At 34.7% G+C, this 26,095-nt stretch overlaps 2 protein-coding genes across 2 annotated transcripts; one reads left to right on the top strand and one right to left on the bottom strand.

Moving 5' to 3' along the window:
* Positions 1-473: 473 nt before the first annotated feature.
* LOC135118153 (ecdysone oxidase-like) lies at positions 474-3,767 on the bottom strand. The gene is made up of 4 exons (XM_064039329.1): positions 3,439-3,767; positions 2,973-3,100; positions 2,572-2,705; positions 474-2,496 (listed from the first exon to the last, which is right to left on the bottom strand). Exons 1-4 carry the CDS (start codon positions 3,444-3,446, stop codon positions 919-921), a joined length of 1,848 nt encoding a protein of 615 aa, XP_063895399.1. The 5' UTR covers positions 3,447-3,767; the 3' UTR covers positions 474-918.
* Positions 3,768-13,700: 9,933 nt separating this feature from the next.
* On the top strand, positions 13,701-16,168 carry LOC135118152 (ecdysone oxidase-like). The gene is made up of 4 exons (XM_064039327.1): positions 13,701-13,840; positions 13,958-14,085; positions 14,268-14,401; positions 14,474-16,168. The coding sequence occupies exons 1-4, from the start codon at positions 13,833-13,835 to the stop codon at positions 16,058-16,060; spliced, it is 1,857 nt and encodes a 618-aa protein (XP_063895397.1). The 5' UTR covers positions 13,701-13,832; the 3' UTR covers positions 16,061-16,168.
* Positions 16,169-26,095: the final 9,927 nt, after the last annotated feature.

The following is a 26,095-nucleotide window of genomic DNA, read 5'->3' as shown; positions in this document are numbered from 1 at the left end:
TTTACCCTTAAAAAAATGTGTTAAGGTTTTTAGTGAAAACTGTGAAAGATATTTTATCAGTTCAAAATAGTAGTAATTACTGAGTTACAAAACCTAAACTGCTGTAGGCCCGAAACCTTCACCTTACCTGTTGGTTTAGTTGTGTTGGTTAGATAATTTCACTGCAGGGTAATAATTATAATTTATCCAGTTAAAGAGATTACGCTTTTATTACTACCTCAATTTTTACACAAGGCTGAATTTTATTACGCGCTTGACAATGAAAGATATGTTTTCAAACAAACATTTGAAAGGGTTGGATCGCAAATAGAGATTATGTTAGATAATAATGTTTATAGAATGGCAAAGGAACTACATATATAAAAAGAAGTTTTCTTTGGCCTACGTTTATCAGTGGACGGCAATTGACTAACATGATGCTGATGAGGATGATAGGGGTCGAGACACTAACTATAGCGAATTTAGAAAAAGGCGACACACATTATGATTTATTCAGATTACAAAAGGTGATATATATTTTGAATAGATGATAAATCACAACATCATAAAAACACACTGTGTAGGTTTCATTTTGATTGTTATTTTGATTGATATTTGCTTTCGCATTCCTCCTACACGGTTTTCATAAAAGGTTCTATGGGATATAAAAGAAGTATTCACTTGATACCTAGTTATAATGGCAAACAAAAGCTCACTATCATAGTAAAAAAAAAAAATACTCGATCTCGAGAATTCCTTAACATGTCAAGCAATAATAAAGAGTAGGCAGAATAGTTTCTTCAAAACATATTTGCATAATATTAAATAACCATAGATTTAGAAAATTATGTAAAATGATGACTTTCAATAATCCAGACAAGGGGTCGGCAACATTGCTAATACGCGTTTACTTACATACTTATTTACTACCACATTATGTCACTGTCTTTTCTTGTAATCCTCTAGTATCATTTCAGCCCCTTTTTCTGCTACCATCCCTGTCGGTCCATTGGTATTGCCACTAGTAAGTGTTGGCATAATACTAGCGTCTACTACTCGGAGATTATTTACTCCATGTACTTTCAACCGAGAACTCACGACTGAAGTCTTTGGATCAGGTCCCATCTTACAGGTTCCTACAGGATGATACACCGTAAGCACCATTTCTAAACAAACGCATTTCCAGTACTCTCTACTATCCAATTCATACACGTTGCATGGTCCCCACTCCATCCTACCCAAGAAGGCGTTAATTTCTTTCATAACCTTGGTATTTTGTATTTTAGTGAGTATCTTTATGCCCGTTGCTGCTGTTTCTAAATCTCTGGGATCAAAGAAATAATTTGGGTTAATGATTGGATAATCTCTAGGGTCATTTGAATTTAAGGTAATGTTCCCTGTGGATTTTGGATGCAAAAGATTGAACAGTTGCATATAAACTGCATATTTCTTATTTAGTTCAATAATTGGGTCTGCAACTTCGTCTTTGTATCTGAAACGTATTTTCAAAGCTTGTTGAATTAAGGAACTATTTTTCCAAAATAGTGAAAAATGAGTTTGGAATTTTGGGTAAGTGGCTCTTCGTGTGTCTGAGAAAAATGCCAGTACGTCAGCGAAACTATTTTGTGCTAAATATCCTGTGCGGTTGTAAAGATACTGTATGACACCAAATTGTTGTTCCGCATTGTTCAGTTCACCTGGCTCGTCAGCGTACATTATTATAGGTATAATACAATGATCTTGTAGGTTTTGTCCCACCATTGGTGAATCAACTATTACTGAAATATTCTTTGAACTTAGATGTTCTTCTGGGCCAACTCCAGATAACATCAGAAGTTGAGGTGAGTTTATAGCTCCTGCACTTATGATAACCTCTTTGCTAGCGTAATACGTAAAGTTCTGCGAGCCTTGCAATACTTCTACCCCGTAAGCAGTTTTACTAGAAGGATCTATTAATACTTTTGTGACCAAAGTATTTTTTTGTATTTTTAGGTTTGATCTGTGTAGTATGGGGTTCAGGTATGCTTTGTTATGGCTTTGCCTTTCTCCATTAGCAGCTGTACATGTTAAAATTCCTGATCCAAGTACGTTCGCGACATTTAAGTCATCAACATTTTTAATTCCAATTTCGTTCCATGCAGATAGAAGCCTTGAGTAAATGGATGCAAAGGTGCTGTTGTATTTGTTTATAACTAATGGTCCTTTTAGGCCATAGTGATCTTTGATTTTCGGATTTTTCAACGCTTCCATATTTTGAAAGCTTTCAGCTTTTTTGAAGCATCTGCGCACTTCTTTTACGCTCCAATCAGTGTTACCTGCATCGTACCAATTTTGATAATCTTGATCATTTCCTTGAATGTATATCATAGCGTTAAGGTTACTACTGCCTCCCATCATTTTGCCTCGAGGCCAATTAATGGATCCATTAATATGAGCGCGGTTCGTTACTCCATTGTCATTAGTTACGTAACCCCAATCATATCTGGTTTTCCACATTGCTTTGTCCAGACCTGGAATCTAAATATCTAATATATTATATCAAATAACTTTAAAATTGTTGTTGATGTCTTAAACACTTTCTATGTTACTTACATCAGCTTCGATGGGGGCATCACCGCCAAATTCAAGTAGTAATATTTTCCATTCGGCTATAGCACTCAGTCGGTTTGCTAGAACACTACCGGCAGTTCCAGCTCCAACTATTATGAAGTCAAACTCTTCATTATCTGCAACAAGTTTGAAACTATCAATATGGTATCCCATATGATAAAGATGCACAAAACCCATCAATATTTGATGCTCAAAGATTTTGTTTTGTAATCGATCGATTGTACTAGAATACAATTTAAAACCTAGGCAAGCGTTTACCCAAATGTATATTAACCATCCACTAAAACTATCTTTCCTCAATGATCTATCTATTCGGTATTGAAAATATTTACGTACTATTAACAGGGGACACTGACGCGAAATTAAAACATTGAATGATTTACCTTGAACGTTAGAATCTGCTATTAATCCTTCTGATATTGCACATTGTGCAGCTGCAAAGAACTGTAAGGCTGACGCGAAGACTTGAAGAGCAGTCCCCGTCGTTGGAGTCACACATGATGCGTTGTAACTTGTAACAAACAGAAACTGTTCATTAATTTTCCTTATTTACATTTAAACTAAATTAAAAAAGAAGATCAGATAGGCAACTCCTTGTAAAACACTGGTACCTACTCAGCTGCGTTCGGTTAGACTGGAAGCCAACCCCGACATAGTTGGGACAAACTTAGTGTTCTTTTAGAAAATCCGTTTTTTTTTTGGTAAAATCGAAGTTACTGAGTAAATCGTTAGTAAAATAATGTGATAATATTTTTTATTTCAAAAATTTAAATTATTAGATATTAGAACTCTGCACAAAATTATTAGTTTACATTTGTATAAACAAAAATACTGTAAGTCGTGTCTTACCACTCCATCCTACGTTCGAAAATTCACGAACAGTGTTCATTTTGCTTTTCGTTTTTTAAGTCAGTGTTAAGTGTACACAGAGATAACCCTACAATGGTTTAGTGTGGTATTAGTGAATGTTAAAGATAAAATACGTTTTAAAGATGTACACTTTTTAGAAGAGGCGTTAGATAATATTTTGAGACGGATAGAGAGATTATGAATTGTTTGGTTTATCGTAGTGTTTTTACTATTAGGTATATTTTTTACAATGATACACTTTCTAATGATGAACTTCCTTTATCATGACGGAATTAAAAACAGGTTCTTTGAATTTATTTGATTTGACAGGATTATAGAATGCCACAGTTTTGACAGCACATAAAAAAATATAAAATAAAATTTAAAAGTACCAATATAAAGTCTTACATGCACATTTGTATCTGATGGTGTTTAATAGTTAATTTTTGTATAAGGATAGTGGTAAATATACCTGCATGGCATATTTGTACAGATGTGAACGAATAGCGTCACAAATATTAGTTCATTATTTGTAATACATAATTAAAATTAATTTTCTGTACATATTTTTGACCTTTTGGTGTTTTGAAATGGCTTTTTGAGGAAATTTTTCGCTTCCAAGCATATGTTGCTTAGTTTTTTTTAAATAATAGACTCAAGTTTCGACAGGTTTATCCAACTAATTTCAGATAGTAAACAAAAAACAATTATCTATTCATTAATTACCGTTGCATAGTTGAAATGTTTCGATAAACTATTGCAAAATAAAATAAAATGCAGCCAAATAAAATGGATTTCTAAATAAGTCAAAATTAATTAAAGTGTATCTATCGTTATCGTGTGTTACCTTTTTACGGGAAAATAATTGAAAGTTATTCAAGGAAACAAATAAATATAACCTTCAACTACGTCTTATCTTAGACTAGTTAATTTTAACTTTGTAATTAAAAGATAACTGAAGTAATTGAACTCTGATATTAGTTAAACTAGGTACTATTCGATAACTGCCAAGGAAGTGAACTATAAAACTCTTATCCATGTAACTAACACATTAAGGGCATAGGTAAGTACTTGCTTATTTACATAGTTTTAAAATAAAGGGCATATACACTCTTTTGCAAAAAAAACGGGCACCTATGCGAAATCTTGGTTTTAAGGACTTTACGTGTATTTTGAAGGGTTTTAATGATTGTAGTATGTTTCTAGCATCAAAAGAGTTAGCCGAGCATGCGTGAGAGTGTATTCTAAATTTGAATTTTGTACAATTGCTAAGAAATTGGTTAAACCTTGTTTTGGACTAATTGCTAGCAGAAAGTTCGTCGGTGTTTTGAAAAGGTTTTGAAGTGATTTTTAGAAAACTGATAATGCAGTTTTAATTAATGATTAATGTACCTTTTTGTTAGATGAAAACATTTTTGAAAAACTATGCGTATTTGATAAAATTTTCACCTGCTCTAAATGGGCTATACTGATGATTGATGGCAATGTTAAGAGTTTCGGTATTTTAGTGTAAAGCGTTCTATTGTTTAGATATTGTACCCACGTGTTTTAAAATATCGCTTTTTTGCATAATTAAACACTATTTAGAAGAGTATCAGTACTGTGAGCTGCGACAAAACCAATTTAAAGTAAGCATTGCCGATCACAACTCGTCTCCTATCGAAATGAAAATGAAATGAAATGAAATGAAATTGTTTATTTTGCAAGTTGGACATTACATCACTTTTACACGTCATTTTAAGAACGCTGAGGCCGGCATTTCCTAACTGACTGATCCCTGAGAAGAAACGCCGAAACAAACTCAAGGGTCATAGTCTCCTTTAAAGTCCAAACATGTTATAAATGAAATAATTATGTGTGAGTGTCACCATGTACGCGGTCTGGAATGGCCTTTTGAGGAAAGAGCCACATCAGGCTGGAGCTGACCAGTCCCAACAGACGGCACGCATGCATCAGTCGTCGTGTAGCTCAACCATATCTTAGGGAGCTCAACGACCTGTCACACGACGATACCAGATCTGCAGAACATTTGCGTAGGCCATTCAAAAATACTCAAACCCGCCAGACAGTATTTATGTTATAAGAATATATAATGTTGCTCGCATACACGATACTCACATTTACAATAATAATAATAAATTAAAAAAAAATACAATTATAACATATAAATGTCAATAAAAAGAATGTCATTAATAAAATGTTATCTGATGATAATAATATTTAAATGTCAAAAGTAACAATTCACAGGCATTTAAAAAGATATCACTCACTAAGCGAGCAGCTCATTCCCAAGCTTCTTTATCATTTAAATAATCAGATATTTTGTAATATCCTTTTTTCAAAAGTTTGGATTTTATATGATTTTTAAGTTTCCTGATAGGTAAGTCACGAACCGCTTTGGGAAGTTTATTGTAAAAGCGTATACATTGACCCATGAACGAGTTGCTTACTCTGTGGAGGCGAGTAGCATGTACAGCAAGATTATGTTTATTCCTAGTATTTATGCAATGAACATCAGACATTTGAACAAAGTTTGAAATGTTTTTACGAACGTACATTAAATTTTCAAAAATATATTGAGAGGCAACAGTCAGAATGTTTATTTCTTTGAATTTCTCTCTGAGAGAAACTTTTGGACCCAGATTATAAATGGCTCGAACAGCTCTTTTCTGTAAAATAAATATAGTTTCAACATCCGCACAGTTTCCCCAAAGGAGAATCCCATACGTCATTGAACTATGAAAGTAACTAAAATGAACTATTCTGGCTGTGTCCACATCGGTGATAAGTCGGATCTTTTTAATGGCATAGGCGGCTGAACTAAGCCTTCCTGACAATTTAACTATATGTGGGCCCCATTGGAGTTTGGAATCAACGGTCAAACCAAGAAATACCGTTGACTCAACAGGCTTCAACTCTACTCCATTTAGTTGTACATTGGTGTGTAACTGCCTTACGTTAGGCGTTGAGAATTTAATTAACTTCGTTTTTGATTCATTTAAAAGAAGATTATTGACATTAAACCAATGAACAACCTTTGAGAGTGCATTGTTAACTTCGTCAAAATTGTCGAGTTGGCGCTTGATTTTAAAAACGAGTGAAGTATCATCAGCAAACAACACAATCTTGTGATTATCCCTTACGTGATAAGGGAGGTCATTAATATAAATAAGAAACAAAAAAGGGCCTAGAATTGAACCCTGTGGAACCCCCATGGTGACCGTAGATCCAGAAGACCTCTTACCATTGACATCCACCCTCTGAATTCTATTATGCAAATAAGAAGTTAGAAGGTCAAGAGCCTTGTTTTTGATACCATAGTGGTGAAGTTTCCTGATGAGTATATCATCAAAGCCTTGGACAAGTCGCAGAAAATACCGAGCGCATCCTGCGAATCCTCCCAGGCCTCGAATATATTTTTAAGCAATTCCACGCCCGCATCCGTAGTAGAACGACCCTTGGTAAATCCGAATTGTTTTGTGTGCAACAAGTTGTTTCTATTAAAATGGCTCAACAATTGACGTAATATTAAATTCTCAAAAATTTTACTCAAAGTGGGTAAAATTGAAATTGGCCGAAAATTTGATGGATCGGTTGTACTACCAGATTTAAACAATGGAATTACTTTACTAAGTTTCATCAAGTCAGGAAAAACACCAGATGCAACACAAGAGTTGAACACAGTTGCTAAATAAGGTGAAATTATTTCAATTATCGATGAGATTATCTGAACTGACAATCCCCAAAGGTCAGCAGTCTTTTTTACATCGAGATCTTTAAACGCTTGAATAATATCCTTAGAGCTGACAACCGTGAATTCAAAACCTTTGTCACATTCCGCAACACAATTTTTTAATATTGTAAGAGCCGAACTGGAAGATGCCATCAGAGTTCTGGTTGTTAAAATAGGGATATTGGTGAAAAAATTTTCAAACTCAGATGCTACCTCCGAGTCTGACTTAATGTCTACATTGTTTATTTTTAAGTGAAAGTCTCGATTCCGTACAGTGGATCGGCCTATTTCTGAATTAATTATATTCCAGGTGGTTTTTATTTTATTTCCAGAAGCTTTTATTTTCTGTTTTATGTGTACTGATTTTGCGGAGGTACAGGCTCGTTTAAATATTTTTGAATAGTTTTTAACGTACTGTTTAAATGTTTCATCTTGATTGAATGATCTTTCATAGTATAATTCAAACAATTTCTGTCTACTTTTGTAAATACCCGGCGTTGCCCAATCACTAAATGTTGCCTGATCACAAACAGATATGGACTTAGTAGTAAAAACTTTTTTAAATTCACAATTAATTAAGTTGAATAAAAGGCTGTAAGCTTGATCAGGATTATCATGATAGGGCAATTCAGGCAGTTTTTCAAACAAGTTATTTTTAAATTGTTCCAAGCGATGTTTGTTTACAGGAATAAAACTTACATTTTTTCTCAGAGCTCTGTTAGTTTTCATAGGAAAAATAACTAATTGACCAGAGTGATCAGAATCCAACACATTTAAAATTTGTTTATTTAAAGGTTTTAGGTTTGTGAAAATGTTGTCTATACATGTAGCACTAGTGCTAGTTATTCTAGTTGGCTCGAGAAATGTACTGTACAAGTTGTATGATTTAAATAGAGTTATAAAATTATTAACAATAGCAGTATTTTCCAGTATATTAATATTAAAGTCTCCACAGACGACAACTGTTTTATTATTATTAGAAATTTTGAATAATACATCTTCCAGATGCTTCTCAAAAATTGTATATGTTGCACATGGGGGCCTGTATACACTCATTACAATGAACTGCTCAAGCTCAACGCATGATATCTCAATTACTCGCTCAACAGAAAGGTTCACAATATCCTTCCGTTCTTTGAATTTAATGGTATTGCGAAGAATTATTAGAGAACCACCACGTATTATATTTACTCTGCTGTACGAGCTGCCTACACAATGGTTCTTGAAGCTAAACATGAACTGATGCTCTTTAAGCCAATGCTCAGTTAAACATAAAATATCTATATTATTACAGTTCATGAACAACTCCAATTCCAATTCTTTACCAATCAAACCTTGAATATTTTGATGGAATATATTCAGATTGTGTTTGTTTCTAGTATTTATACTCAAAGGGTTTGATGGATCAGAAGTGACAACATTTTTTGCGGTATTTAATTGTACATTTGAAGATATAATTGTATTTATGTCACAATCCAAAATAATCGATTGACTATTGCTAGAGATTGGCTCTATTGTCTGGTGGTGGAATTTAAATCACTTGGAACTAATTCCAAGTTCTGTGAAAAAATAAAACTAGACTGCTGAAAAGGAGCAGTATCGTTAGCCAAGCATTTGGCTTTGTTATAAATACAATAAAATAGCGATTTTGCTATTTGTTCTTTATAAAAATTACAAAGATAATAATTATCTTTTGTCATAAAATAATTATTACTAATGAGTACATTAGAGTCAATAAAATTGAATTTTTCATTATACAATGTCATAGTTTGTATTTTAAGATTGCATTTATGTCTATATTTGTTTTCTGTCTGCGACAAGCCCTTGCCATAGGGAAAAGCATACAAAACTATTTTCTCTACGTTTAATTGAGATAAACACTCAAAGTATTTAATAACTGATTTAATAGTGGCATTTCCTCTTCTCCCAATTAGTACAACCAGAGTAGTAGTTGGACAGTAACTACTGCTTAGTATTTTATCTAATATTTGTTCATAAGTAGCCTCAGGCATACAATAGTTTATTACCTGGTCACCTAAATGTTGATGTAATCTGTGACACATGTTTTGTCCAATTTCATCGCTATATATTACTATTTTATTGCAATTATTTTTTTCCTTTTGTATTAATTTTATTGGTTTTTGTGTGTCGAAGGAAGTACTTTTTTTACAACTATTTAATTTAATACAATGAGAAGATTGATGAGAACCATCTAACCCTGAACAGCCTGGCAGATCTTGTTCACAACCTGGTGTTCGATTGTTTGTTAATGAATTAAACATTTTCTCATTCTCACTACACAGATCGACCAAGCTGTTCATTGCCAGTATGTACTCACCCATTTCTCTTTGTGAGGCTTGATGACACCATGGGCGCCGGGTGTCGCGAGATGACTCCCGGCCACCGTAGGCGTGGGTCTGTGGGCGGTGAGTTCGGGTGGCTCATCGTCCCTCTGTCTTCCTAGACGACAGACCCGTGTCGACGGCGCGCGTTGTTCCACGCGCTCCTCAAAGAGACGTCAGCAACCCCAGCGGGGCCCAGCAGGGCCAAGGCCTGCCGGGGCTGCGGGTTGTTCGAAAGAGATACCGCGGCCCTGGTACATAAAAGGCCTATGACGGAACACGACGATTTTAGTCAGTAAGAGTCTGACACTCCCTCACCGCTGCTAACCCACAGCGGGAGGGGTCATTTGATGATTTTACGTCGATAAAAGGCTTGATATTTGCATGTAACTGCCATCAATGATTCTTGTAAATGGAGAATCCTTGACTGCAGACGCTGCATATCAACCTCATATTCTTTTTTACTATTATTGAAATTTAATTGCAATTTTTTACAACTGTTTAATGATTTGTAGGTTTTGGTGAAATTATTTTTGTTATTTTTTATTAACTTTTGGGTCCTTTTAATAAATTTATTTATTTTGGCATATTTCTTTACTTTGTTTTTGCTGCCAATAATTTGCTTGACCTGGGATATTGATGCAAAGCTGTTGTCAGTAGTCAGGTCAATAGTCACTATTTGAGAACTATTTTTCAAGAGTGAGTCAGCAGACTGCACCGGAGTGGTACCAACCAGTTCCTCAAACAGTGCATTGGTTTGCTCTGTTTGAAGTCTCTGGCTGGTACTCTCCATCCTAATAATAGTGTCCTGGGCCTCACTCAACCTACACTTCAGTTCAGCGTTGTGTTTGAGAGTTGTGTCAAACTCATCGCTACACCGGTCAAACTGGTCAACAATGTGTTGGAGCTTATCCCGTTCTTCTGTGGTGTTTATTAATTGACAGTGCAGTTCTGCCATCTCACTCTTTAATTTACTATTATTGTTTAAAATATTTAGTACTTCCTTCTCATTGTCATCCTGTTCCCTCTGTAGATCCCCACACAAATCCTTATATTTCTTAAGTTCCACTAGTGTTTGTTGGAGTTTAGCTTCCTCCAAACGTGCAGTGGCTTTCCTGGTCATTATTCTTTCCATTTTGCACAGAAAAAACAATAACTCAGGTAGGTGTTTATGAAAGTGTTTTAGTTTGTGTGAGAAACTATTTTCTAGGCACTATTATGATGATAATTATTCTGTCCGGTAAAGACGAAGAATAAGAATTCTCAGTAATAAATTAAGTTGAAAAAAGATAGTACTTACAGGATTTCACGATGACAATGCACTTTAATTCAAAACTTTCAAAGATCGTTATACCAAGTTTCGAACTTTGACAGGCCGGACTATCGGACTATCTGACTTTGTCAATTTTTAAAAGTCTTGAAATTCTACAAAATACAGAAAATAGCGCATAGACTGTGAGCACGAGGTCTTAAGGTCTCGTAATCACTGATTTTTAAACAACCTCGTCTCTTGGGGGTCCGTTTTGAAAAACTATGCGTATTTTATCAAATACGCATAGTTTTTCAAAAATGTTTTGATCTAACAAAAAAGTACATTAATCATTAATTAAAACTGCATTATCATTTTTCTGAAAATCACTTCAAAAACTTTTCAAAACACCGACGAACTTTCTGCCAGCAATTAGTTCAAAACAAGGTTTAACCAATTTCTTAGCAATTGTACAAAATTCAAATTTAGAATACACTCTCACGCATGCTTGGCTAACTCTTTTGATGCTAGAAACATACTACAATCATTAAAACCCTTTGAAATACACGTAAAGTCCTTAAAAGTAAGATTTCGCATAGGTGCCCGCAAATTAAGGTATTTACTGTAGGTCCCTTTTTTACATGACTGACGAGAGAGGATATCTATGAGGTACATCCTCCGCCGAAGAACGGAGAGTAGCAGTCTCATACCTTCTAGAACCATCCTATTGTATTTTTTTAGGCTTTCCACGTCTGTGTGGAGTGCATGATTCCAGATTCTGTAAGAACATGCTTAAATTGTTATTAGTGTGTAATTGCAACCCATAAGGAGTAAAAACTTAAATGGGCTCAGCTACCCTTGAGGAGTTTCTAACACACTTGATTCACAATGGTACTGCAATAGTGGCGTAATCGTATGTATGTAGCCGACAACTGTGATCGTTCTTGTCTACATCTATGACAATTTTATCTTGTTACTAGGTACTTAGGCTCGACGAGATAGTGTAGGTGATCATAGTTTCTGAACAAACAAACTGTAAAAGCGTTAGATTTGCAGATTAACACTCAAAAATATACTACGGGATAATAAAGATAGGTACTTAAAGCGACGAAATTTTGGCCACATTTTTTAATTCACTTGTATCAACATGTTAAACAAAAAAATAATTTCCTAATAAAACCATGAAATAAATATTCAACAAAACAAACATTTTCACTGTGTCGTCCATTTTGCAAATGTGTACTGAACCCTTTATATTAGCTTTGTCAACATTTTTAAACAACCCCGTTTAAGTATATGACAGGCAATTTGGTTTGAAATGCTTTTTTTGCCCGCTTAACCCCAAAATATTTATGACTCAATTTCCGTCCATTTTAAAGTTTGTTATCATTTTAATCATGGGGTTTTTGACCGCCATGGGGTTTTATGGGGTTATGATGAAAAGTAAATAATGCATATTTTAACTTGGTTTAGCTTGTGGTATTGTCTGCATTTTGCCCTTTGAATAATATAGAATTTAGGTCGTTTCTCAGTTTGAGTATTTTTGGGGTCTCTGTTTTTCTTTATATATTAACATTCCACTCTACAATGTCTAACTACCTAAATAGGTACTAATTAGCTGTCCTAGATAAATGGGATATCTAACTCCGAAAGTTTTTTTTTTTACTAGGCAGATAATGATGAGTGTTTGCTAAAATAAAATGATGCCCTATCTTATCGTTCACGAACAGAAACAACACAAAAAAAAAATAGATAAACCTTCAGATTGATAGTTAAAATGTCAGGTAGTTAAAATGATAGGCCTGGGTCTGTTCGACCATAACCAAAATAATTATTAATTGAATAATCATAAGAATGCTGTTAAGCTAGCGGCCTTTTGCGATTTTCGACCAGCGAAATGTGCCGCAAGTAGTCAAGTTGATCAGCGAGCAAATACGTGTAAAATCCGCTAGTGTGAACTCACTCTAAAGTCCTCGCCAATTTAGGGAGCATTAAAAACTGAGGAAAGACACAAATCACGCGCATTTGATTTTGCGAGTTGCGATTTCACCATGATTTTATGACCTTTTTGACCTACAAACCACTGTAGCTGAAAAAACACAGAAGAACAGTTTATTAAAGTTTCTGCATCGCAACAATGAAAAAAAACAAGTAGCTATTCGATTGGCAATTTGGCATTCTCATACTAATTCATGCATTAGTTTACACGTTGTTATTGAGGCATGTGACGATACATTGAATGTCCTTGAACTGTCAAATTTTAATTAACCGCTACTTCTTTTGTTTTATGTTTTAACATATACATATGGAAGTTTACAATCCGAAACAGTTGAAAAACGTTTACCTAGGTTTTGGTGTGTTATTCTAGAGCGATGACACTTTCATTACCAAATTCTTGAACAGGATTGAGAAGCCTGTGACAAGTAAAACAGCCGATGATCATGATCAATAGTTGTTTAACTAACTAACTGCATCCCAAGAGACCAGCTTTTTGCACCCAGATAAAAGTAGCCCAAGCCTAGGTAGGTATTTTTGTGAGGCAGGTTTTCTTGTGAATGTACGTATATGTATCTTATTATTAATTTAGGATTAATAATTTGATTAACGCTATCCTTCTCTGTGTGAGAGGTGGCCTGTGCCCAGCAGTGTGAAAATAAAAATCTGATGACAATGATTTTTATACAGAATTACGTATAAGTAATTATGTCATAGCACCTGTCAATAACGTATGCAATAAAGTTTTTATCGTCCTCTTCGGATTAATGAGACTAATTGCGTTCGCATTGTTTAATTGGAACAACGTCAGAATTTTAATGATAATTAACTTAAAACGTGGAGATATTACGTTATTTTTAATTTTAAATTCTAAGCGATTAACGTTAGATCGGCTGCGTCCGTGAAGAGAAACACATTAAATTTTAGATGCTCGTTTTATGGATAGTGATAAGGATTTTTTTGCATGTGAGTCAGAATATATCATAGGTCGTCATTGGAAGGTTATTGCTTACTTATAATTGCTTTAAAATGCGAGTGCCAGAGCAATTTCTTTCATGATATTTTCGACTATAGCATGGAGTGGTGAGACATACATATTTTTTATAGTATTTTTTGTTTAAGTATATAACTTGAGATGTGTTTTTTAACGTCAACTGTAACTCTTTGAGTATTTTATAATACGTACCTTATCTTTCCAAGTTTTAACTCATCATGCGTGACTCCAACGACGGGGACTGCTCCTCAAACCTTCGCGTCAGCATTGCAGTTCTTCGCGGCTGCCCAGTGTGTTATTTCAGAAGGATCAATACCGGATTCTGATGTTCAAGGTGAATATTCATTGATTATATATTTTGATTTTGTTATACCATTTTCGGAAAAACTTTATCATTACTATTATTTTTATTAATTATTATTTAAGCATGCATATTAATAATATCTTCATTAAGATTGTGCCTCCTACATTTTTGCTTATACTCATTTCTCTAAACTCCCATTTTTTACTTTACAGATTTCGAAGAATTTGATTTCATAATAGTTGGAGCAGGAACAGCCGGTAGTGTTTTGGCAAATCGCTTGAGTGCTATATCTGAATGGAAAATACTACTACTTGAAGCCGGTGGTGATGCCCCAATAGAAGCTGATGTAAGTACCGAATAATTATTTAGAAATATCTCTTCTTTGAATAGTTGTGTGGAACTAAACATAAGCAATTAGGTTCCAGGTCTGTACGGTGGACTATATACAAGCAAATATGATTGGAGTTACCTAACTAATAAAGATGGAGTAACTAACGGCGCTCACATTAATGAATCCATTTACTGGCCACGCGGGAAAATGATGGGAGGCAGTAGTAACCTTAATGCTATGATATATGTTCAAGGAAATGATCAGGATTACCAAAATTGGTACGATGAGGGTAACACTGAATGGACTGTAGAAGAAGTGCGCAGATGTTTCAGGAAAGCTGAAAATTTCCAAAATGCTGATGCTCTGAAAAATCCCGAAATAAGAAACCATTACGGGAGAGACGGATATCTGGTTATTAATAAATTCAACAGTACCTATCAACCTGTTAACGATAGAATTCTTGCCGCGTGGGATGAAATTGGAATAAAAAATGTTGAAGACGTGAATGTCGCAAACGTGTTAGGATCAGGATCCCAGGCATGCACAGCGGCTAATGGAGAAAGACAAAGCCACAACAAAGCATATCTGAATCCAATTCTACACAGACCAAACCTAAAAATACTAAAAGACAGCTTGGTCACACAAGTATTAATAGATCCTTCAAGTAAATCTGCTTACGGGGTAGATGTATTACATGGCTCACAGAACTTCACGTTTTACGCTAAAAATGAAGTTATTTTAAGCGCAGGAGCTATCAACTCACCTCAACTTCTGATGTTGTCTGGAGTTGGCCCCGAAGAACATCTAAGTTCAAAGAATATTCCAGTCATAGTTGATTCACCAATGGTAGGACAAAATCTACAAGATCACTGTATTATAATTATAATAATGTACACGGACGATCCGGGTCAATTGACTGCTGCAGAACAACAATTTGGTACCATACAGTATCTTTACAATCGCACAGGATATTTAGCGCAATATGATAAATCTAACTCTCTAGCATTTTTCTCTGACTCCGAAAACGCCACTTATCCAAAATTCCAAAGTCATTTTACAATGCTTTTTAAAAACAGTTCCTCAATCGAACACGTTTTAAAAACAAATTATAGGTTCAAGGACGAAGTAGCAGACCCAATTATTGAACAAAACAAAAAGCAAGCTGTTTATATGCATATATTCAATCTCCTGCATCCTGAGTCAAGAGGGAACATCACTTTGAATTCAGATAACCCAAGAGATGACCCGATCATTAATCCGAACTATTTTTATGATCCTAGAGACTTAGAATCAGCAGCAACGGGTCTAAAGATTCTAACTAAGACGCTAAATACTACAGCTTTAAAAGAAGTAAACGCCACTTTAGGAAGAATGGAGTGGGGACCATGCAACGGGTATGAATTGGACAGTAGAGAGTACTGGAAATGTGTTTGCAGAGAGATGGTGCTTACAATATATCATCCTGTAGGAACTTGTAAGATGGGACCTGATCCAAAGACTTCAGTGGTGAGTTCGCGGTTGAAAGTACATGGAGTGAACAATCTCCGAGTAGTAGACGCTAGTATTATGCCGACACTTACTAGTGGCAATACCAATGGACCGACGGGAATGGTGGCAGAAAAAGGTGCTGAAATGATACTAGAGGATTATAATAAAAATACTGTAAGTAAGTAAAAATAATGTAAAATACTGTGAAGGTTAGCAATGGCAGTAATGATAGGTCTACTATATATCTTTAAGAATAAACTTTTTTACTTTTTTATCACACTCACAATGTTTTTGTTATATGTTGCGGTTAGTGTACTCGCTACAATAAAGATATGAAAATAAATGATTTTATTATGTAGAGTAGTTTTTATCTTCGCCTGTTGTTGGCACGTGTGTGTAGTGTATTCTCCGTCCTCAAAAGTTTAGTATTCAATTGTAATACTGAAGAGTATGTAGATTCAAACAAATTGTTAGGTGTATCGTTCTTGATTGCATCGCAGATTTATAAGTAACTTGATCGCACTTATATAATAGCTAAGTGAGTAGATAGTCTAAAAGCAAAGGTTCGATTCTATAAATACCTATCAAATATCAGGATGGTGTCCTATTTAAATAAGTCTATTTTTGTCCACAAAACCACTTCTGATGTTTTGTCAGTATTTTTGATAGAATCGCCATTCATTCCTCAAATCGTATGTGAAAAATAAAACGCCCGACAAATCTTAAGCCTCTGCCAATCGCGTCATTGTATATTCAATACAAGACATAAAAATATACTCGGAATAAACTGTTGAATAACAAATAGGATCTCGAACAAACAGCCAGTCGGATCTAAATAAGGAATGTAGCAAACGTAGTGAAATAATGGGATTTTCGAATTTTTCCGGGAGCTATCGTAGTGACACGAATTATCATAATGGTGAGGCAGATGTAACAAGGGACGGACGGAGCCATAGTTTTGTATACAGCGCATATAAACTACCTTTGTTTTACTACCGTATAAGGTAAACGAGATTTCATTGCGGATTTATACAGGTTTGCAAATATGTTAGAGTATGAGCTGCTCTAAGCAGGGGCATTAAATGTTTATCTACTCGCTCTAAATTTTGTACTAATTTAAGTCTTCAGAGAGTTAAGTCAGTGGCTTTTACGTAAGTACAATTTATATTCAATCGTTTGCAATGTTTGAGACTGTTTGCTTTAGCTATAAACCTAAAAACTATAAGCTATGAACTTGTATCTGGTTATTGTAGTAAGAAATATAAAAAAAATGGTGTCCAAAGTTATCAGAATTGTTGAATCAGGAATAAATACTTGTAACAAACCATTTACTAAAATTTTCTAAAACACCTAAAATAAATCTTAAAGCAACAAAACACACCACGCATATAAAATCCAAAAAGCCAGCCACAATACAGCCCACATTTTCCGGTTTTCAACGGCTGAACATACTTACCTCACCATACTTACCCTTCACTAATGATCTGTTACCTCTTCAGTACTTTAGCTTTAGAACATTAAACCAACCGGAATCGCCATGTGCATATATATTTTCAAAAAGCCTAGTAACATACTTGTGGGGAAAGGCAATAAAACAAATAGTGATAGTTCAATCATGAATTATCAATCATACCATTGCGATGCCATTTGAATATCTTTGGCAGTCGCTACGGGTAGTCAAAGTTTAAAAACCAGTACTATATAAGTATAGGTAATGGGTTGACCCGGTAACTGGGTTGAGGAGGTCAGATAGGCAGTAGATTCTAGGAAAATACTGGTATTCAGCTGAATCTGGTCAGACTGGAAGCCGACCCCAATATACATAGTTGAACTTGTAAAAACACACATCATAAAATTGACAACAATTAGCGCAAATTGCAGATACGTATTACATATCTGTATTATTGAGACTCTTGTACCTTTACGGCTATAGCTTCTCCGGTTGTTCACACTTTCTAAGTCTACCTTATACGCTATACGGCAAACGATCACATTTGCCTCCCACAAATGGCTATAAGAAACCCCCGCTTCACCATTTTCCAGTTAAAAGGAAAGCATGCTAATTTGTAACGAGTTGGCGTTTTAAAAATGGCGCCGACAGCTGGGAAACGGTTCTGAATATTAAAACGCGTCGTGACAATAATATGGTAGACTTTTTATTTTGTTTCGTTGTTTGCAGATTATTAAGTAACCTGTTTTATTTGTGTCTGTTTATTCTGTTGGTAAATATTTTTGAAATAGTCGTTGTGTCGAAATTTAGGGGCGGTTTAAACAATGTTTGTTACTTAATTAGAAAGCAAAAGTAAATGCCTTGATACAGTACGAAGTAACCAAGCTGTTTAAAAGCTAGCCAACGTAAGGCATGAGGGATAGTTTCTTGTTGCCTTTCTCATGGTAACTGTAGCCGTTCTAAAACATATCGACAAATCTAGCAATCTTATTATTTTTAACTATTTTAGATTGGTGATTCATATGCATCATAATTGTTGATCGTTGTCATATGGATCATAATCAAGTTGACCATGTGTGTGTTAGAGCTCAATTCTTATCACCGAATTTTCAAATTCTATTTCCTTACGCCAAAATATAAATTAATAAAAAGGTTACTGAAAATGCTATGAAGCTTGTACAAATACATATTGTGTAGGTGGTGTTCTAAATATTTACAAGTTTGTTTACTAAAAATAAGTAATTAGGATAGAATGTTTTTTTTTATAAAATCTCTTTATTAGATAATAATTTATTCAATTTAATTGCTTGTATCTAAAGCTTGAAGGCAAATATAGGTTACGAAAATAACGTTTTAAAATTTATAAATGAAAACCCACAAGCTGTATACCTAATTTGAAATTAGTTAGAATATTAATTTTCGTGTGTACACACCAATATTTGCCAAATGGCAAACTTCTAGTTACTAAATTGGTTTTACTCATAAATAATTTCATGTTTAGGATTACCTTTATAATTAAATTGTAGAACATTTCTGAATTATAAAGCTTTACAAGTGTAGGCTTGAGTAATGAATATGTATTTGATGTAGCTTTTCTTTACATTGTAATATGTATGTTAACCTATGTACATTTTAGCGTGTTCGAACATAGAAAGGTTATTATAGAAAAATATTTCACTAGTTTGATTAGACTTATTAGTTGTTGATAAGTGGGATAGTGTAAGACTACCAATGAAGCACGTCTATCTCTCCAGGTACAATTAATAGAAGGATATACTGTTTGAAAAAAAAAAACAAAAAAACCGAACGAAAAATCATCAACTCCCAATCAAAAAACATTCCTTCTCACTGCCTCCCATTGTAAATACCAACTCGCCCTTGACCGCGTCCTTTCATGAAATATGGCGGAGAAATTATTTATCTCCCGTATCCTTATAAAACCATCGGTGATCCGAAACCGCCAGATGATTAATACGGGATATCCCCATAGTTTATTACTCTTGCAAAGATATTGTGTTCGCTGGTTCCCTCCCAGCGGTTTAGAGTTGCATGCTACAAACTTTTAGTCGGTTGATAGTTTGTTTGGGCTCGTTAATCAGTATGAAGATGAATACACACACATTACACAGATCAGGCAGTCAACCCGTATCAGGCCGTCAATCCGTATCAGGCCGACTAAAACTTTGATGGATAGCAAGATTTCCTTTTTTAAAGAAAATTGCCAACCATCGGGTCAACTGTCGGCCAACTGTTTAGTGTTCGGTCTGCACTGTGTAGGTACTTTTAGTAGGACGAAATTGTCAATCGTGCAGATTGATTTTAGGTAATTATCCCTTATAGTGTTCATGGACTGGGTAGTGGTGTATTTGCGATATGTGTTGTCATTAGTCATTACTTCGGCTATAGATTAATTGCGATCGTTTGACGGATTAACTGGATTTTGCTGATGTGATTGCAAAAGTATGTGTATGTGTTGTGTTAGATGTTCACTGTGTACCGAATAATGGCTTTTCGTGGAGTATCGACGAAATCATAGCAACCATAACCAGGTTAGTTAGACCATAATCAGGTTATGATTGCTAGATGTCATGTCTAGACCGTCCAATCCGTCTATGTTTACAAGAATTCAGAAACCAGTATTCAATGGTATAGTCACAGTTCGTAGAAATATTAATCATATTAACTAGGGACTGATTCTGTGAACTTGATTGTAGAAAGACCATTGATAGGTACTGGTCGTGGTCGCAATCGTATCAATATACAGAATAGGTAGGTACATTAGTTTATCAGAATACAAAATTTATATTAGCTGTTCATGAATCAGTTTATTTAGTTACCACGCTACATAAAAGATGGAATAAGAAATATAATAAGATTAAAAAAAGAATATTCAAACGTGAATACAGAACGCAATACATTTAATTTTATTGTGAATTAACTAAAACTACTAGCAATTTATCAAAATCTATTATTTATAGGATACTAGAAACATAAGTTATTATCTCTGCTGAAATTTCAGTTCACAATGAAAATATTATGTATGGTTCATACCGCTACCGAGGTAGGTGCCCAGAATAAATTAGGGTAAAAGGCCCTAGCGTCGACCTTTCAGCTAAGGGATGGGGCATACTCATATAATCACTGAGATTAAATTCTACGAAATATTCCGAGTATTCCCGAGGATTAACGAACAATGTCCCGAAGGTGTATTTTTATTATCATCTGCTTATAAACGAGGAAAAATTGCGTAAGCACGCGCAAAAATGTGGGGGCTCGGGTTTTGCGCTCATTTTTCGGTTGGGTAATAATTTAATTAATTGGAGTCTAATTGATTTATTTGCTGTTGATTTTCGAGGCTTTTTGTTTGAAAGGGGTGGTTATGTCCTAGAGATTTTTATAATCATTCATTTTTAAATAAATGTTTTTTGCAATAAGTTGAGTATATTTAAATCATATTGACAGAGCTGTTCAGAGCCGATTATGGCCCATATTACGGATTAAAAATCAACTATCCTATTTGGATAGTTAATAATATATATAAAAAAAAGTTTATAAAAGGTCTGCTTAAATTGATTAAAGGTACCTAAAACATAGTAGTGTTTTATCTACTTGTTTCACATGGTTTAAAAACACGAAGAAAATACACGGTTTCGTTAATATTTCATTAATACACATTACTTAATCTTATCAAATCCGACAGTGTGTGGTTTATTAATATCCACTCGTGTAACTATGTTTCTCCAACTCAATATCAATCGGGCGTATGTTCAGTCACGCCCCCAAACTTTGCGAACTTTACAACAATGTGTATGTACATAAATCAGGGTTAATCGCGATACAAGAATGTCAAGCGTTATTAATTATACACACAACACGTAACTATGGAGAATATGTAAATAAAAAATCACGTTGGCTTTAAAATATCCCTAAAACATTCTCTTACGGCCAGTTTCTTCATCATTTTTTTATTAAATTTGCTGTCACTTTAGCCTTGAAAAAACGAATTTGACCGTTACTTTTACTTTAGACATTACATTAACTTTAACTTTTGATGAAGAAATTGGCCGTTAATGTGTATAGCTATATATTTTTTTATTATAGTGGCAACAGAAATACATCATCTGTAAAAAAACTGTCTAACGGTTCAAGAGATACAGCCCGTTGACAGTCGGGTGGACAGCAAGGTCTTAGTAATAGGGTCTCCGTTTTGAAAATCTCTATTTTACTGAGCCCCTAAAAATAGAGATATCTATCTATAATTAGATCAGATAAAACCCCCAGAAAATTCTTTGCAAAAAGTCCACATAAATCGTACCACGACTTACCATAGTTAGCATATTGTAGTAGAGTATTTCCAATGTCGGCGCTCGCTAAGCTTCTTAAAGCCGATGGCAAACTAAGCGTTTAAAGATCATCCTTTGTTTATATTATCACAGTACAATTGCTTTTAAGTGCCTCATTTAAATATGAAGATGTATTGTCAATGTTGGAGTGAAGTACTTATCTACATTAATTTAATAAAGAGGAATATTTTTTTTCTGTTTGTTTGCTTGCACCCTGAAGGGTTCGAAACTTATCCGATTTGTAAAATTATTTCATTGTTAGAAAACTAAACTCTTCCCAAGTAACATAGGCAAATTTTATCACACTATACGCAGTAGTTCCCACGGGGCGCGGGCGAACCCACGAAAAAAACGGTTTTTGTTATTTAAAAAGCAAGAATCAAAGTAGTGTAGGTACTTTAATTAGTTAATTTTAGCACTCAAAATTCTAGATAGAATATTTTTGACTTCGGGGATTCTGGTGCCCACCTTCGAGCAAGGTATACAATATCCCACTTGGTGCTGCGTGGTAGTTATACCGTCACCAGTTGGTCACCAGAGCGTCGTCCGTTTTTCAGCAGGGTGCTCCATGGGCAGGCCAGGTTGGCAATTGACTTATCAGCCTAATTTGAATGGACGTTTTTGAATTTGAGACAGAATTATGATGGCACGATGTTGGTTTGGCTTATAATCAACACTATTAAACATTAATTTTAATTAAAAATAAAAGACAACATAGAAGAAGAATCTCAAAGAACAACGATGGTAATAAATTACCATAATATTATGGTCTGCACCGTAAGAGTTGCGGGGAAATTTGTTAGTGTTGCAACTTAAAGTGCTTATCTAACAACTGAAGTAGCTTTTACGAGCAGATTGAAATTGCCTGAAATTAAGTTAAAATGTTTGACTTAGCCAGCATTTTGAAGATTAAGCTGTATTATACTTCAAATTGTGCAGTATGGTGTTTTTTTTGGATTTACAAAGATATGTTAATAATTTACCCTAATGGTCTGCCACGAGTTACGACAAAAATAAAAGGCGTCAAAATATTAACTCAATGTACATTTTTTTTGTCAATACTTTTACATTTTGAATTTAGAAAACTTTTTTTTTTACTTAAAAACACTTATACACGATCTGTCTGAACGGACTCTTAAAATATGCTCAATATCTCCCAACATACACTTAATTTTAGCTAGAACGAGGTATACCAGCTTCGGCTTTACCGCCAAAAGACCGTTAGTCCATAAGACCAAAAGTGCTGAAAGTGAGAACACTATACCTATGTCCCTCCCCACTTGTTTGTCCTTATTCTTCTATTCCCTAAGACATTCTTATGTACTCCCGTCTGACCTGGGATGTCCAGGTCATCCTTATAAATGCAAATGTGATGTGGGGTATTCACTTACGGGGACCACTTGACACCTAAACTTTTACAACTAGAATATTGCAGAACGTGTTAGGACGAATTTAAAGTGTATTTTTAGATGTTTCAGTAGGAAACAGGCCACACAGAAAACAGAGGTGTTTCAATAAAAAGTTCTGGTTTTTAAGACGCTTCAATTGCAAGAAAAATTATTATTCTTAGCTATTGTTGTTTGTTTTGATTTAAGGTATATGCACCTGTTATAACACTTTGTAATGTGCGCATAATGTATGTACTTTTGTAGGTTAAGAATACTCAAACAGAAACTCAAATTAAGGTCAACAAAAAGTCGTACAAAGCAAATCTTCCCGGATGCTTCCTAGTAAAATACCCGAGCACTTAAACTCTTACAATTCAAGAACTCCGTGTCAGTGTAATTTGAACACAATGAAACTCCCGGTTTCGGATTTACCAACGTCCGTAGGTAATAAATTAAAGGTCTAATCTCGGGCTTGTCTCAATGTGTCGTTTCCTTAGATAATTTAATCAACTGGACACGTCGTGGATGTTGCGGTTCCTCCTTCCTGAGAGACGAGACTGACGTCGGTTGTACCAACTCGATGTGTGCTTATTACTAGTTTATGCTCGTGCACAGTGTTGCCAACACGAATTGGAAACTGCGCAGACTAGATGAAAAAATAAAAAAAATGCAAATGAAGATACTTAGGAGATTCCGGGAATGAAGGTATTAGGTTTGCAGGAAAAGTCCAAAATACGTAGACCTACCCAAAAGTACGTAGAGTTGGCAACGCTGTGTGCACGATCAGTCGCATACGGCATAATTTGATATTGTGCGTATGCGTAAGTATGCTATCACTATTTGATGTGATGCCTCGCCTTCCTAGCGTAAATTGGCAGTGTTTTTCGGATAGAGATTCTCGCTCATTTCGGCTCCTGCTGGTAAATTGTTCTAAGGTCGTCTCCATGAATCAGGCGGTATTTTGTAGACAAAGAAATGGGGCGCGAGTAACTAAGAAAGCTCGTGCTGTTTAATTGATTTACATTCGAGGAGTGGATTTCATACTACGAGTATCTTTCGTGTTATTTGCCAAATGAATTGGCTTTTATACTAATAGGACGAGCTTAAAATAGTAAACTATTTTAAGATATGCGTTTATAATAATGAGTTCATGTACACCATTTTGTCATGCCGTTACATAATTAATTGAAAATGAAATTGCTTTATTATTCAGTACTTTCCTAAAAAACTTAAGCAGCAATGAAATCATTCGATTATTTCCGTCGAATTAGACACGGTGAAATAAAAAAGACTGAGATTTAAGCTGAAAAATAGATTACTGTCTTGTCGGAATTATTAGTTCAGCAAACAAATCCATCGATTTTGAAGCAAAGATTTTTGCTGAATGTCTGAAAACGTTTTTCTTTTTATAGACAGACGATTTCAGCGCTTATTCTGAAATTCAACAATTTTGTGAAAGGATTTGTTAGGCCTTCAGATTTCTTAGTCTAAAGGAAAATAGATTTAAATTGAAATGCGAGGAAATCAGATGATATAATTGAATTGTAAGGAAATGTTATCTGCTGTTTTTCGCAATTTCGTTCTACAAAGGTTTAGTTTGAAGCAAATTCTTCGAATCTATTTATTGGATTTCTTTGCTGTTTTTAGGAATTTTGATAAATTGCTCTTGGCTATATTTTTTTAAAATTAATAATGTTCAGCACAGGCTTTTTTAAGTTTTTTTTTTATTTTTGTACCAGTGATTTCAGTCACGTAATCTTTAGTATAAACTAAAGAAAGATAGCCCAATATATAATAGTTAATTATTAACGAACTTTAAAACTTCCCAAAAAAAAGCATATAATTTTTTATGACTAACAACATGGGAGTTACGCCACGTATTCAACCAAATAGCTTACCACCATAAGACAAGGGATATTATGATTATTTTGCTTATGTTACTTCCCAAAACTATGAAGAGAAAGGGCGTTTTCTATTAAAATCAAATATTAATGAAAACGAGCCGTAGTTTACGAACACAGCATTATTTTACTTATGACTTAAGATATGCCTATGATTAATATTTAGACTAAGCCACAGAATAGAACTTACGCCTTAGGTAATTTACGAAATGAGTAAGTAATTACCCTCAAGGTATTAAATCGGATCAGAGCCACAGAAATAAATAACATGAATTTATTAAGGATCTCATTCTTTATTCATTAAAAAAATTATATAATTATTCGTGTCAAGCATATTTCAATGTTTAAATTACTGCATCAAAATCTAAAGTTCCATTAAAAATTCTAAACTCTAATTACAATAACGTCACTTCTAACCATTCTCAAGATTTCTATAGTCCAAACAAACGAAGGGCCTCGTACTTGGTGGAGCTAAACCCCCTTTGTTATAGAACCGAACTTGCTTTGATAAGATGGTACGCATTATAAGGATTAGTTCCAAGGCTACATTGATTGAGCCAGCCATTAGCCCCATAATTGGATTTAGTTGTGTCAGTGGCATGGAGAACTAAATCACTAGCGGAGATGTCATAACGCAAAATGTTTTAAGAAAGTAGCGTGCCAAAAAAGCGGGCGTTTGGAGGACGAGGAACGTTACTAGCTCCGCCCTTACACGCTTACTAGGGAACCCGCATTATTTTCAAAATAAAAGCACCGATCAATCTACCTCTAGACTAATCTTTGACAAATTAATTGGTTTTGATTTGATATGTCAGATATATTTGTTAGTTCTAGTAACTGGATCACGCTTACCGTACTTACGTCAATTGACTTCGCCACTTGGAGTTGCCTGACCTACCTTCCTTACGGAATCTCCGCAATCTTTCTTTCCTCTGTGGTCAGTGAGCATATAGCTGATAAACGAAAATTGTTACATGATTTACTTCTAATAATTTCGGTAATGATGTGTGGAACTTTGCGGGGCTTTTCTGCGAAAATTAATTTGCATCCTTTACGTTTAATGGTAGCTATTAAGGGTGTTGATTGGCAATAGATTAACGTATTCCGAATATGGTTTCCAGAGCTATTTTTCAAAACTG

The sequence above is a fragment of the Helicoverpa armigera genome, chromosome 2 (assembly GCF_030705265.1).
Source record: "Helicoverpa armigera isolate CAAS_96S chromosome 2, ASM3070526v1, whole genome shotgun sequence".
Classification (NCBI taxonomy): Eukaryota; Metazoa; Arthropoda; class Insecta; order Lepidoptera; family Noctuidae; genus Helicoverpa; species Helicoverpa armigera.
Note: the sequence above shows the minus strand (reverse complement) of the source record. Positions and strands in the feature narration are given on the sequence as shown.

Excerpts from the sequence above, each read along its gene's own strand:
- LOC135118153 (XM_064039329.1), bottom strand. Across the intron at positions 2,706-2,972 it reads AGCAGATTCTAACGTTCAAG|ATAATGAAGAGTTTGACTTC; the intron begins GTAAATCATTCA and ends AACTTGTTGCAG. Across the intron at positions 2,497-2,571 it reads ATGCCCCCATCGAAGCTGAT|ATTCCAGGTCTGGACAAAGC; the intron begins GTAAGTAACATA and ends TTAGATATTTAG.
- LOC135118152 (XM_064039327.1), top strand. Across the intron at positions 14,086-14,267 it reads ACCGGATTCTGATGTTCAAG|ATTTCGAAGAATTTGATTTC; the intron begins GTGAATATTCAT and ends TTTACTTTACAG. Across the intron at positions 14,402-14,473 it reads ATGCCCCAATAGAAGCTGAT|GTTCCAGGTCTGTACGGTGG; the intron begins GTAAGTACCGAA and ends ATAAGCAATTAG.